The following is a 15039-nucleotide window of genomic DNA, read 5'->3' as shown; positions in this document are numbered from 1 at the left end:
AAAAAAAAAAAAAACTGCAAAAAATGTTAAATGGGCTCTGTAACTCTCATTAAACAGTCCTTTTTTATCAAAGAATACTTCAAAGTTAAGAAGAAATATATATGTAATATATGTATTATACATATATATGCTGGTAGCTTTATCATTTTAAAGGGTTATATAGATTACAGACTGAAGTCTTTTTTCCTGCTATTTACTATTGGAGTCGTGACAGTAGGAACTTGACCAATATTTCTTCAGCTGAGAGTCAAAAACCCCAGGAAGACACGGTGAAGGAGGAAAACTGAATTCAAAACAGAAATGTGTTGCTGTTGAAAACAGGAATTTTTTTTTTTTGAGACAGACTCTCATTCTGTCGACCTCAATAAAGTGCCATAGGTTGGTCTCAAAACTGTGAGCTCAGGCAATCCACCTGCCTCGGCCTCCCAAGTGCTAGGATTATAGGCGTGAGCCATCTAGCCAGGCCAGAAAATAGGAATCTCTTACAAGAGAATGTATGATCAAAAGGCTGCAAAAGCCACATGTTCAAGCACAGTGTCAAAGCCTCATCCCTTTATGACACACCTGCAGTAACCACTCTTACACTCCTGGTCATATGGAGGTTACCACCTCCAAAGGCAATCCAATTCATCTTTACACAGCTCTAAATACTACTAAGCTTTTCCTGAAATGTGTCTCCCTGTAGCTTTCAAAAGCCCTACAATCAGCAGCGCCTGTGGCTCAGTCAGTAGAGTGCCGGCCCCATATACCGAGGGTGGTGGGTTTGAACCCAGCCCCAGCCAAACTGCAACAAAAAAAACAAATAGCTGGGCATTATGGTGGGCGCCTGTAGTCCCAGCTACTCAGGAGGCTGAGGCAAGAGAGTCGCCTAAGCCCAAGAGCCGGAGGTTGCTGTGAACTGTGACACCATAGCACTCTATGGAAGGCAACAAAATGAGACTCTGTCTCTAAAAAAAAAAAAAAGAAAGAAAAAAGCCCTACTGGGCAGTGCCTGTGGCTCAGTGAGTAGGGCACCAGCCCCATATACCCAGGGTGGTGGGTTCAAACCTGGCCCCGGTCAAACTGCAACAACAACAACAGCAAAAACCCTACAATCAATAACTCCACAATTATTGTCCTACCATTAGTTCAGCCCCATTATCAATTTTCCATTATATTTCCTATTGGGATCTTTTTAATACACAGAATAAATTTCATATGTTTATTTTTCATAAGACTGGGGCAGCTTGTAGTAGTGGCACACATGAACATTTTATTTATTGCTTTTGAAGTACCTTAGGAAAACCTCATGTGTACAAGAGGAGTATTAAAATAAAACTATCACAAGTTATAGGAAATGCAACCAAAGACATAATTATACCAGAAACCTAGTTTAGGGATAGTATTGTCCTTAACCACTGTTCTAGCCTTAAGCTTCCAGGGAGTCAAAAAGCATGTACGAAATGGAGCAAGAAGATTTTAAAATTTTCACCTGGCCCAGAGAAATCATAGATTATTTGCCCTTGGAAGTATCTCAGATGAAGTCTATGACTGCCTCTTACAGAAAAGGAACCTGGAACACAAAGAGCCCACATGTCCTAGGCACCTCGTTAGCAGGAGAGCCACATAATGCAGTGTCCCTTCCCTGTGCGATGCTCTTTTTGCTCCACAGCCAAACTCCAAGTACCAGCTTAAAAAAATTTTGGTCTTGGGACACTCAGAAAGCAAACCCAAGCCATCGTGGCACAGACAGATGTCTCAAACCCCAGAACTCATAAGCCTAATACCAATTTAAAAAGTTATATTGGGGGCTGTAAGCCTGCCTTCCTTCTCCTCCTCTCTTTCCTTTAATTCCATTTGTCCCTATATTCATTGATTCTAAACTACAAAGATAGCCCACTAAGCAGCTTATTTTAATGTCCCATTAAAAAAAAAAAACTCTTTCTGATAAGAAGTTATTTGCTCTCAGGATAGAAATGCTGCTGGGAGATACTTCTTTCTGAAACACTTGAAGCCAAGGGCTCACAGCATACTGAGCCAGCGTCTTTAGTAGAAAGTAAAACATTAGAAGAGATCCGTTTACCCAGGCACCTAATCACTGCATGCATCCAAACAATATTAAAAGAATCCTTTGTAAAAAATAATCCACTACAATGTTTTAAAGAAATCTGTTAGAGCAACAGCATGTGAAGTGGCAAAACAGTGGTGATAACTCCGTGGAAGGTTATTGGCCATGGTGACTGGTTGGCCACTCACGGTGACCAGCCCATGAGATCATAGCTGATTATTTCAGTGACACAAATTCATTGTAGAAACAGCCGCTTGTGTCTCAGTTTTTTGTGAGTTTGGGAAGATCACAACTCCCTGAAAGCCATAAAGGACAATCATGCAAATACGAATGATGTGCTAGCTCTATTATTGTGTCCTACTAAAGCAAACCTAGGGCTCGGCGCCTATAGCTCAACCGGCTAAGGCGCCAGCCATGTACACCTAAGGTGGCGGGTTCGAATCCCCAGCCCGGACCCGCCAAACAACAATGATGGCTGCAACCAAAAAATAGCCAGGCACTGTGGCGGGCACCTGTGGTCCCAGCTACTTGGGAGGCGGAGGCAGGAGACTCGCTTGAGCCCAGGAGTTGGAGGTTGCTGTGAGCTGTGATGCCACGGTACTCTGTCCATGGGGACAGCTTGAGGCTCTGTCTCAAAAAAAAAAAAAGCAAACCTAGAAAAATTACTAATCCAGGTCCCGGGCATTTAGATGAGACAACTTTTACGTTAAAATCAGTTGTTCATATTGCAAAATGAACAGGGATCTCACTATGTTAAGAGTAGCCTATTCCTGGGATAAAAATACTGAGGAAGTTACATTACCTTTTTAAGGTCCCTAAAAATTAATGAATTCATGATTTGGTTGATCTGATGGGACAGGCTGGATGAACCAAATTAACACCCAAGTCCCAACAGGGAGGAAAAGGCACAGTTAAATCAGCCCCCTGATTATCCAGGCTTTTTTGCTGGCATGTACTCTCAAGTACATGAGACCACAAGTGGTAAGCAAACAGAAGACAAAGGCATAGCCCACTCAGAGCCTACAGTGAGGCAAAAATAGAAAACAGAAAGAGGAAGAAAAGCTATAACATGTATCCATCCCAGAGCGCATCTTCCGTTACTGTTAATCAGAGTGTATGTCACACTTCCTGGGTCCAGTGAAGTCACTAGCCCTGGCAGAGAAGATCAGAACTTTCCCACTCTAAAAGGAGAAATAGGGCAAAGGACAGAAGCTAGGCTGGTGAGAAATAGAGAAGAGGGCTATTTCTCTACAAACACATTTTTCAAAAATGATTAATTTTCAACAAAAATTTCAGGTCATGTGACAATCAAACAGAAGCCACATGAAAGCAGAAAGGTGGGCGGTCATGTTTCTCACCCCCCAGGAAACTAAGTCACCACCTCCCATGCCCACTGCTCTCTTGACTGGAACTGCTCTGTGTCTTCTGAGGGAATATGGAGAAAAGGGAACTTTTATACATTGTTGATGGGAATGTAAATTATTACAAGCGCTATGAAAATCAGTATGAAGATTTCACAAAGAACTAAAAATAGAATTACCATTGGACGAAGCAATCCCACTAATTTTCCTTTGGGTATCTATCCAAAGAAATCCTTATATCAAAAAGATACCTGCACTTGTACGTTTATCACAGCACAATTCACAATAGGAAAGATACGGAATCAGCCTAAGTGTCCATCGGCACGACTGGATAAAGAAAATGTGATGTATGTATATATACACAATGGAATACTACTCAGCCACAAAAAAGAATCAGATCATGTCTTTTGCAGAAACATAAATGGAATAGGAGGCTATTACTTTTTAAGTGAAACAACTCAGATACAGAAAGACAAATAACACATGTTGTCTCTTATAAGTGGGAGCCAAATGGTGTGTACACAGGGACACAGAGTATGGAATGACAGATAACGGAGACTTGAAGGGTTGGGAGGTGGGAAGGGAATGGATGATCAGAAATTACTTGACGGGTACAATGCACATTATTTGGGTTGTGGGTATACTAAAAGCCCTGACTTCACCGCTATGCAATATATCCACGTATTAAATTTGCACTAGTATGGGCCAGATGTGGTGGCTCACACCTATAATGCTAGCACTTTGGGAGGCCAAGGTGAGTAGACTGCCTGAGCTCACAGGTTCAAGACCAGCCTGAGCAAGATGAGACCCCATCTCTAAAATAGCCAGGCATTGTGGCGGGTACCTGTAGTCCCAGCTACTTGGGAGGCCGTGGCAAGAGAATTGCTTGAGCCCAAGAGTTTGAGGTTTCTGTGAGCTGTAACGCCACATACTCTACCCAGGGCAAAAGTGAGACTTTGTCTCAAAAACTAAAAAAAAAAAGTTGCACTTGTATTCCTTAAATTCGTACAAATAAAAAAATAAGAAAATTCTAGCAAACAAAGAACACAAGGGAAAATGTCATCTTCCTTTCCTGCAGGTCAGGAAACCTATCCTGCACCTATCCCACTCCTAGAATATGTTGCTCTAAACCAATAAATGATCATATCTCTTAACACAGATATCCCTGCTCACTTTGTAATATAAATTTATAGTATTAACATAAACGTCTCACTAGAAGGACTGGAACCTGGATTAGTAATTTTTCTCGGGCTTACTTATCTTTACTCTAGAAGAAATCTTTACCTTCAGAAATGGCCTTCTTCACAGCTGCCACGTAAGTCTCAGGCTCATCATCACAGGTAAGCTCCTGCCAGTGGGCCCAGTCTGGAAAGAATTTCAGAAACACCTCGCTGTCCTGTACCCCGCAGAGCAGCCTCACCATGCGGTACGGAGGGTGGAAGGCTCTCTGCAGCAGGGGTAGCAAGGCTGGCTGGTAGAAGTGCTGCACCAGCTCTGCAGACAGTAGCACCATGACGCAGCGGGCACTGAGGAATAGGTTCAGGTCCTGGGCTGAAAAGCAGGCATCAGGGCCCAGCCTGTGAGTCAACATCTTCTGGCTGCGGACCTGCCGACTAGACCGGAAAAGGTCCTGGAGGTACTGGCACCATTCCTGGGCATCTGGGCTGTAGACGATGAGGATGTCACATCCTCCCAGCATCCCTGGGCAAGAATGAAGCACAGAAGTATGTCAGCATGCCTGTTCCTTCCAGGGAGCTCCCTACAACCAGCAAAATAGACCATCCAGATCAGGGACCTGTGACCCACAGTCTTCTTCCAGCATACCTATCTAACCTCTTTCCTCACAATCTGTGTTCCAGCCATACCAGTTTCCCTGTTTTTGCCCAAACATTCCATTCTGGTTTAGATTCCTGCACAAGCTATTGTTTCTGTATGGCATGCACATCCCTCCAGAGCTGACAGAGTATAGGATAATAACAATATTAATAACAGTAGTACTCCAAGCACTTATCTAGAGCTTACTATGTTCCATGCACTCTTCTTAACACATTGTATAATAATTTCATGTAATCTTCACAGCAACTTTAAAAGGCAGGTGCTACTATTAATATTAGCCCATTTTAGGCTGGGTATGATGACTCACACCTGTAATCCTAGCACTCTGGGAGGCTAAGTCTGGTGGATTGCTTGAGCTCAAGAGTTCCACGCCAACCTGAGCAAGAGCAAGACCTCACCTGTAGTAAAAAATAGAAAAACTAGTTGGACACAGTGGTAGGCACCTGTAGTCCCAGCTACTTGGAAGACTGAGGCTGGAGGATGGCTTGAACCCAAGAGTTTGAGGTTGCTGGGAGCTATCCAATACGGCACCCTAGGCTGGGGCAACACAGTAAGACTTTGTCTCAAAAAAGAAATTAGTTTATTTTAAAGAAAACTGAGGTATGGCAAAGCAAGTAACTTACCCAATGTTCACAGTGGCAGAGTCAGAATTTGAACTCAGTGTGGACCTCAGAACCTGGCTCTTTCCCAAGTATAATGGTGACATGCACAGGTGTGGGATCAGAGGGTCAGAGCTAGAGCCTTGGCTCTGCAATTGATTAGCTCTGTAACCTTGGGCAAGTTACTCAAACTCCCTGAACATCAGCTTAGACATGATGTCTATACCTATCAGTGTTTAAAAGAATTAAATTAGATATTTCATAATATCTAAAGTGCTAAGCATAGCACTTGCATGTAGAAAACCTTCAATAATTGATAGATGGTCTTATCATCTGTTGGTCAACATAAATAGTGCATTAACACACATGATATTTGTGGTTGAATTAATGCTTTGACCTCCATAATACTATTTATAAGGTGTCCCTCACCACAGGAGGCCTCTAACATAGGCTTTGTTCCTCCTCTAATACAATGGAAATGCCAGGAAGAGAGTGAAAGGGGGCTTTCAGGAATCATAGGCCCAAGCTCCTCATTTATAGATAAAAGAAGCACTTCATTTAGGAAAGTCAAGGGCCTTGCTCAACTTCACACTCAGCAGACAGCAACAGAGCCAGGGCTAACACTCAGATTATTTCCTGGTTCTGGGTCCAGTTCTCTTCCCAATTCACCTGCTATCTCCCATCAGGAATTCTGTCAAGAATCTTACGAGGAATAAGTCATAATCGAATAATCCAAGTCCAAAGAAGCTTAGCTTTTACCATAACTGTTACAACAGTTTTGGGTCATCACCTCTCCATTAATCCAATAAACTGCTCCTTCCTACATGGCTGGTTTCTCTTAAGAAACAAAAATGTGAAGTGTTATTGCAAATGAGTGTGCATGAGCATGAACTATCAAGCAGGAAAGGAACAAGACTTTACATTTACTATAATGTTAAGGATGCAATGAGTGATGCTGTGCTTGGAATTCACTTAAACATGCAAAAATGAGAAACAGTAGCCACCACCTCCTTCCCCATTCACACAAACATACTAGCAAGTACCGTCTTAACAAATTATGCAAATAAGTGGGAAGAGACTAGTCTCAGAAAAGGTTGGCTGTGTCCCATACACCAGGGATGAAGAAACCATCAGAAATGTTTTTAAGAGGGTTAACAAGTGATGGCAAAAAAGGAAAGAAGAGGATTTCCGGGAGCATACAAAGTACCCTTAAGAAGTCTACTTGGGGCCAGATGTGGCTTATGTCTGTAATCCTAGAGCTCTGGGAGGCTGAGGCGGGTAGATTGACTGAGCTCAGGAGATTGAGACCAGCCTGAACAACACTGAGACCCTGTCTCTACTAAAAACAGAAAAACTAGTCAGGCATCATGGTGGGCACCTATAGTCCCAACTACCCAGGAGACTGAGGCAAGAGGATCGCTGAAGCCCAGGAGTTTGAGGTTGCTGTGAGCTATGATGCCATAGCCCTCTACCCAGGGTGACAGGGTAGGACTCTGTCTCAAAAATAAATAAATAAGTAAAAATAAAGATAAAAAAATGAAAAAATGAAGATCACTTGGGTCTTGACCACTGGCTGACTTAGTAGAAAAGCAACAACTTTTGCACTGCCCTGAAGATCACGTAGTCATGAGCAATGAATCTAGTCTTATGCAAAGGACTTAGTGACCCAAAAGAAAGCCAATATTTTAAGAGGACAAGTACTGGGTCAGTAAGAGATTGAATACTCGTTTTACCCCGAATACTGCCCCACTGAGCCTGCTCCTCTTTTAACTGCACGTAGGAATAGCACTGCCTGTTCAGTAGACTCCAGGTCATTACCAAGGAAGTTTAAATAGTAATTCATCTCTGTTTTCTGGGCCATGTGCTAGTCACTCTGCTAAGCATCTCATGAGCATTCTCTCTTTAATCCTCAGAACAGTCCTACAAAGTATATGCTATCAGTAGCCTCATTTTATAGACACAGACATTAAAACTCTTTAAAGATAAGTTGCTGCTTCCCAAGACCACACTGTTAGTGTCAGAGCAGGCATCTAACTCCGAAGGCTGTGCTGTTAATCTCTAGGATGCACCTTATTTAAAAAGTCAGAAAAATGCAGAACATATAATGTTCTATAACTTAACATTATAGTAAATGTTCACCAATAAAATGAACCAGGGCTGCTCTGAAGAGATGACCAATTCTAGGATATATATTTTCTGAGGTAGAAAATAAACAAGATGAGCCCAGAGTGCTTTGTAGTGCCAGAAAGTAAGGAACTGCTTGAGCAAAAAATGATAGGCATCTGTCAGAGGGACATAGGAGGAGTCAGCCGAAAGAGTTCCCAATGGGCAAATTTGGAATAATATTAGCAACAAAATAAATAAAACAATATTGGATTATACTTCAAGGCATAAAATAAATATTCATGAGTCCACACTGATATAAGTAAATAACTGAATAAATAAATCGGGGAAGAGAGACAAATCTCCCATGCATAACAATTCCAAATAATACGCGTAGATATCTCTACCCTCAAGGAGGTAAGTAGAACTCCGACTAAGTGTGGCTGTGCCTTGTGAGTTCTTTCCAAAGACAAGGAGAAAAAAAGAGTAACTGTGTGGTGGAGAAAACTAGCAAATACTGCCTCTGCCCAGTCATCAACATCAATAGTCATAAATCATTTAAATAGTATCCCTGGTACAATGTGATAAGATTGGCATTTTATGTTTGTTTTTTTTTAGACAGGGTCTCACTCTGTTGCCCCCGGGGTTGGTACCATAGTGACCATAGTGTCATGAGCAAGGAATCTAGTTACTTAGCTCACAGTAACCTCAACTGCTGGGATCAAACAATTCTCATGCCAAGGCCTCTCAAGTAGCTGGGACTATAGGTACGCGCCACAACACCAGCTAATTTTTCTATTTTTAGTAGAGATGGGGTCTCACTCTTGCTTAGGCTGATCTTCAACTCCTAAGCTCAAGGGAGCCTCCTGCCTCAGCCTCCCAGAGTCCCAGGATTATAGGCATGAGCCACTTATCTTCAACTTATTGAGTACAGCCAAAAATGGCACTTTACTGCTATGATCTTCTGCCCCAAAACCCACCAAGCTGGTCTAACTCTTAGAAAAATATAAGACAAATTTAATTTGAGAGATAGATAGTCTAAAGAATAACCAACCAGCACTCCTCGAAACTGTCAAAGTCACCAAAAACAAGGAAAATCAAAGAAAATTACAGCCTTGAGATGCCTAAAGAATCATGATCACTAAATGTAGCATGGTATCTGGGATGAGATCCTGGAACAGAAAAAGAGCATTGTTTAAAAACGAAGGAAATCTGAACAAAGTATGGACTTTAGTCAATGATAATTTATCAATATTGGTTCATTAATCATAGCAAATACTACACTAATATAAAATAATAACAGGGAAAACTAGGGATGGAATATGCGGGAACTCTCTGTACTGTCTTTTCAGTTTTTCTGAAAATCTAAAACTGTTCTCAAATAAAACTTTATGAAAAACACAACTGAAATAAAAAGTATTTAAGAGGTTAACCTCTTCTCTTTAAAAAACAGCTATTTAAATCATCTCCTTCCTGGGGTTCTAGTGTTAAATTCAATCCTCTTTGAGCAAAAGTATTTGAGAAAGAAGTAGGTGGTGCCTCAGACTAGTTAACCTTGCCACCTGTTTGATCACTAACTTCTGATGTGACTTAGACTAAAATACTAAACCTACGCAACTTTGCCTGGAAGTCAATGAGGACAGCGAAATCTATTACCTTCCTGAAGATTGCTGTGCTGCTGAAACTGAAAGACGGGGAAGTTGTAAAAAAGTCCAAAGTGGAAGTTAAAATCCTGTGATGTGCTGGGCAGCAAGGTAGGACTAAGTGCTTTGTCAGCAATGCTCCCTCATCCGGGGGAAACCCCTTTCTTCTGTAATAATTCCTTTAACTGTAAGTCATTTTCCCCCTGTCCTGAATTACTTCTCTCTTTCTCGTTTTGTTTATTTGTTAAGAGGAAGTAAATATACGAACCAACAAGGAGTCCATAAACCCTAGACAAAAATGAGGAAAGGTCTTTGTCCTTGTAAAACTTAAAAGAAAGAGTTTAGCTATAGCAGGAAAAAAGAAGGGTATGTGCTAAGGAAGGGGCTGGCTGGTGGCAGCAGGGCGTCACAGCAGGAGTAAGCAGGGCAGTGGCTGATGGAGAGACACCTCTGGACAATTCAGAACCCACTGGAGAAAAGTGCAGAGGGGAAGTGCCAGGAGCTACTCAAACTACCCAGATTTTCAGTCTGTAGGGGACTCTGGCACCCCACTCATCTGTCCTGGAGCCCCACGTTTGAAGCTGAACGCCATATCTGAAAAGGGATGTGAGCTAGGGAAAGTGATCAACACAGGGGAAGATCTAGTGAGGAATCACATGAGGAGTTTCCTCTTCTCAAATGTGTTCAAATTCAGGGATTGCCAAGAATATTGAAAGACCTCAAGAACTGGATGGAAGTTAAGATATCAAAAAAGTAAAACATCTCTGCAAGCCTTGTGGTCCTGAGTCCAGGAATAGCAGAAGGATCTGAAGATAAGAGAACCCTTGGGGAGAGGTGGCAGGAAAAGGTATGAGCGCTTTCTTCAAAGACTTGGAGGCTAACACATGGAGGACAGAGTTCTAGTCTTTGCACAGCCACATACTTGGCCACTTGGGAAAGTCATTTCTGGCCTCTCTCTCTCCCCCTCACATGTAAATACACAAGATACCATTGGGGCCTAGAGAATATTATGGATAGGCTGAGTTCATTTCATTTTACTTAATCCAAGGTTCTTTTATGAGTAGAGAGCCTCCTAGATTTCAACAAGCAAACATGTTTCAGAAAATAAAAGACTAACAATTACCCTTAAGTGGAAGGGAATTTAAGAAGACCTGAGGCATAGGCCATAATAAGGAATTAAGTACCCACATTAATTGGATGAATTTTGAAAATATTAAATGGCATGATCCCAGCCTCCCTCCACCCATCCTCCCCCCTCCCTTCCCCTCCCTCTCCCCTTTCCTGGTATTCTTGAGCTAAAATTGGGTTATAGCTTTCCTATGATAGCTAAAAATTAGTTCATAATAGGGTTGAGTACATTGGATACTTTTTCTTCCATTCCAGCTCCATCCATGTAAACATGAAGGGGGTAAAGTCTCCATCTATCTTTATGGCTGCATAAAATTACATGGTGTACATATACCACAATTTATTGATCCATTCATGGGTCATTGGGCACTTGGGCTTCTTCCATGACCTAGCAATTATGAATTGGGCTGCAATGAACATTCTGGTACAAATATCTGTATTGTAGTGTTATTTTTGGTCTACTCAACATATACCTAGCAGAGGAATTATAGGATCAAATGGCAGATCTATTTTTAGTTCTCTAAGTGTTCTCCAGATGACTTTCCAAAAGGGACGTATTAGTTTGCAATCTCACCAGCAGTACAGAAGTATTTCCTTTTCTCCACAACCACACCAGCATCTGTGATCTTGGGATTTTGTGATATAGGCTAATCTTACTGGTGTTAGATGATATCTCAAAGTAGTTTTGATTTGCATTTCCTATAAGCGTACATGTGAATCTTTCTAAATGTGGAATATGAATGTCTTAACACAACAACTATGAGAATGACATGAAGGCTATGTTGGCTAATTGGATGAAAGTATTTCAAATTGTATATGGAAACAACACACTGTACCCCATGATGGTGTTAATGTACACAACTATGATTTAATAAAAAAAATTAAAAATTAAAAAAAGAAAATATTAAATGGCATGAAAGAAGCCTGTCACCAAAGACCATACACTATGTGATCCCATTCACATGGAAAGTCCAGAGTAGGGAAATCTACAGGGACAAAGTAGATCTTAGGACTGGGGAGGAGAGGAGAGTTAAAAGGGTAATAACTAAAATTTATGGAGTGCCTTTCAGAGGGATGAAAATGTTCTAAAATTGACTGTGGTGATGGTTGCACATTTCTGTGAAGATACTAAAAACAACTGATAGTGTGCTTTAAATGGATGACCTGTATGGCATGTGAATTATATCACAATAAAGCTCTTTTGAAGGTAAGAAGAAGACCACACAGAGGGGTAGCCTAGATGACTCCAGAGCCCACAGCATCTTGCCAAGAGGCATTGCTCTCACCATTGTGACCTGCTCTCAAGGGTCCTGGTACCTTCAGACCTTAGGGAGCCCTACTCCCTGAGAGGACTGTAGAGGCCCAACTCCCATTTGCAGCACCTGGAGAGGTGTCCCACCACAGAGAATGCTGCCAGAAAGATATTTAGCAGTTCTAACCACTGCAGACATCCGCAGAAACCACTGCAGAGCCCATAACTAGCCCCAGGTACAGCATGGGCAAGGGTCCCCATCTGAGCTGGGGCTTGCCCTCTTACCCCCTTCGGCCCTGCCCCCTGGGGAGATGCACACAGGACACTGGATTGAGAGGAAGAGAGCAACCATTTTCTCAGCCTCCTCTGCCCCAAGGCTCTCCCTGTTTGCTACATCTTGGCCTTAGCAGCCCAAAGCCTGTTCCCAACCATGGAAGGAGGTGGGAGCTTCACTGCTTCATTCTCTGATCTCCTCTCCCTCTCCCCTGTCACCCACCTCCCCTCACCACCTATTGGCACAGCACCCTTCTTCACAAGACTCCTCACACTCCTAAAGGTCTTGGCTCAAATGTCCCTTTCTCCATGAGGCCTAACCTGAACACCTCATTTAAAATTCTAACTCCAACCTCCCTTACCCCTCTTTATAATTTGTCTGTAGTGCGCATCAGACCACTGACTCTCCTCAGACAAACAAATGTGTTGTTTGTCTTCACTCTGTGGTAAGTGACATGGGTGCGGGGTTTTGTCTGTTTTGTTTACTGAAGGTACACCCAACACCTAGAACAGAGACCTAGAAACAGTAAGCATAGCAATCAATATTTGCCAAATGCCTGAATTCGCCCTAAATAACTTTGACTTTCAGATGCAATATGTGAACCATAAACCTTCTATTATCAGGGACTCCTTATTCACAATACAACTTCTAGCCTCCAGAACCCAGGTAGAGAGCCACCAGCTGAGGTTAACTACCTTCTCAGCCCCCTGAAATAATGAGCCTGTATCAGCAAATCTAATAGAAACATCACCACTGGCCTTTTCTGCTTTTTCCTCCAAAGCACCATTATAAGGCTAGACCTCAAAGGATCTAGGGAGAGCTGGTTCTTCATTCTAGAATTTGGTCACCTCCTCCAAAAGTATCACTTTCTCCTGGCCAACTAGGTTTTCATTTTCAGAAGGCATTTGCAATCTGTTTACACATGCTATCTCTACTAAAACATCATAAAGTAGGCTGGAAAATACAAGCAAACCCTTTTGCAAACATGGTAACTCTCTCTTCTCATCTAGTAATTCCATGTTTACTTATTGCTTTCCTTTCCAGAACTATAAACTCCTCCAGAGTAGAGACTAGGTATTATGTTCTGATCACCACTGACAACATACTAGGTGCACAGTGTCCACTGGAGAGCACAATAAGGGCTCGTTTGTTGTCCCTAAATATTAGCATTAGTATGCCGTTTGTCTGGATCTCGGTGGGTGAGTGACTTGCCAAGTGTATACACCCATGGACCAGAAGGAAACCCAAGACCAGCCAGCAAAGATTCCTGGCACCCTTTGATGGGTAGATTTATCCAGTGACCACAGACTCTCCTCATCCCCTAAAGTTCTGCAAATGACATAGGAAAAGTAAAACCTAAGGAAGAGTGCTAGTGGATTCCTAGCAAAATTCCAGATGCAAAACACGGCTCAGGGTGAGCGCAGGAAGGGGGTTTGGGAGGCTGGACCGACGGCCATCTCGGAGCTCCCCACACCACCCGGGGCTGCCTGAGCGCCCCCTATGGGTGTATCGAGGCCCGACGTCGGAGAAGCGTTTGTCCCGCGTAGATAAGTCGGCTAGCGGCTTCCCAGAGTCTGAGGAGCCGGGGAAGCGACCCCCAGACGCTCCGACCGCGAGGCGGAGAAAAGGAGACCTAAAAGACGCGGACGCGAGAGAGTCAGGCCGGGGCTGAAGAGAGCCGCGCAACAGGCTGGGAAGAGGAACGCGCGAAAGTTTCGTAGGAAGTTCGCAGCAGGGAACAGAGTAAAGAACAGAAAGAACACCAGATCTCCTCATGAAGCCGCAAATAGAAGCGCGCGGGAGCCCTCCACGCGGGGTGCGGGGTGCGTGAGAGAGTGGCCCGGGGACAAGCGGCGCCAGCGCGCGGGCTGCGCGGAGGGCCCGGCGCCCGCCGACCCACCTGAGGCTGCCATCCCGCGGGGCGCAGCTCACATCCCCGGCTCGCTGCCTGCCCGTGCCCGTGCCCGTGCCCGTGCCCGGAGCCGGAGCCAGCGGCGACTCTGGGCGCAGGGCTGAGGGGCGCCGGCCTCCACCCGGGGCCAGCGGCGCTGTGGGGCTTCCTCCGGCCGGGCAGGGAAGACTTGCGGCGAGGGCGTGTCCACAGGGACCGCCCCGCCTGCGAGGCTCGGCCCGGGGCACCTGCACCCGGCCGTTGGGGAGGGGAAGTGAGAAACCCCCGCGGGCCGGGACCCTGGCCAGCTCTTCCACCCTACCCCACCCCCGGGCACGGCGCCCTCCTCGAGGGGGCAGAGAGGGGGGTAGGGGGCTTCGCACCGCGTGCGCCTCACTCTATGTGACATTAGCCCTGATCTGCCACCAAGGGCACTGCGAGGTGATGTTGGGATGGGAGATAGGGAGAGCGTTGGGCTGCCAGGCCTCTGGGACATGGGGTTCAGAGTGTACATGAGCACCAGCTGTTTAAACCACCTCCTCATCCCCTGGGGTTTCGTCCCTAAGCCATGCTGCCCCAGCAGGAAGCGGGTGGGGGCAGGAAGGGGAAGAGGAGGAAGGCTGGGCACGCAGCCTTCAGTGCTGGGCATGTTGCCCTTGAGTACCCTCCTGGGATCTTCCGGAGATTCCGTGGACCTGGTCTCCTGCTGGCACATGAACATCAGTTATCATTTCATATATTGGATGTATGATATGATAGTTATCACTGCCAGCTATTATGTTGCTCTTTGCTGGGCCGGGTGTTTATTACCACCTTACACCCAGCACTGAACTGCATCCTCACAACCACCCTATAAGGTAGCGCCTAGCATTTTCTTTATGTTAGAGCTGAAGAAACAAACCAAA

The 15039-nt window shown here is 44.2% G+C and overlaps 1 protein-coding gene across 1 annotated transcript in view; it reads right to left on the bottom strand.

Annotated features, from left to right (window-relative positions):
- PIK3AP1 (phosphoinositide-3-kinase adaptor protein 1) overlaps nucleotides 1-14288 on the bottom strand; it is a 115191-nt gene extending 100903 nt beyond the window's left edge. The window contains exons 1-2 of the mRNA XM_003787304.3: nucleotides 14144-14288; nucleotides 4693-5109 (exon numbers count right to left, since the gene is read on the bottom strand). Of these exons, the coding sequence (XP_003787352.1) occupies nucleotides 4693-5109; nucleotides 14144-14156 (430 nt within the window). The 5' untranslated portion in view covers nucleotides 14157-14288. The remainder of the gene's footprint in view (nucleotides 1-4692; nucleotides 5110-14143) is intronic.
- Nucleotides 14289-15039: the final 751 nt, after the last annotated feature.

This window comes from Otolemur garnettii, unplaced genomic scaffold (genome assembly GCF_000181295.1).
Source record: "Otolemur garnettii isolate 467f Iridium unplaced genomic scaffold, OtoGar3 scaffold00021, whole genome shotgun sequence".
Lineage (NCBI taxonomy): Eukaryota > Metazoa > Chordata > Mammalia > Primates > Galagidae > Otolemur > Otolemur garnettii.
This window is presented reverse-complemented; position numbering and strand designations above follow the sequence as displayed.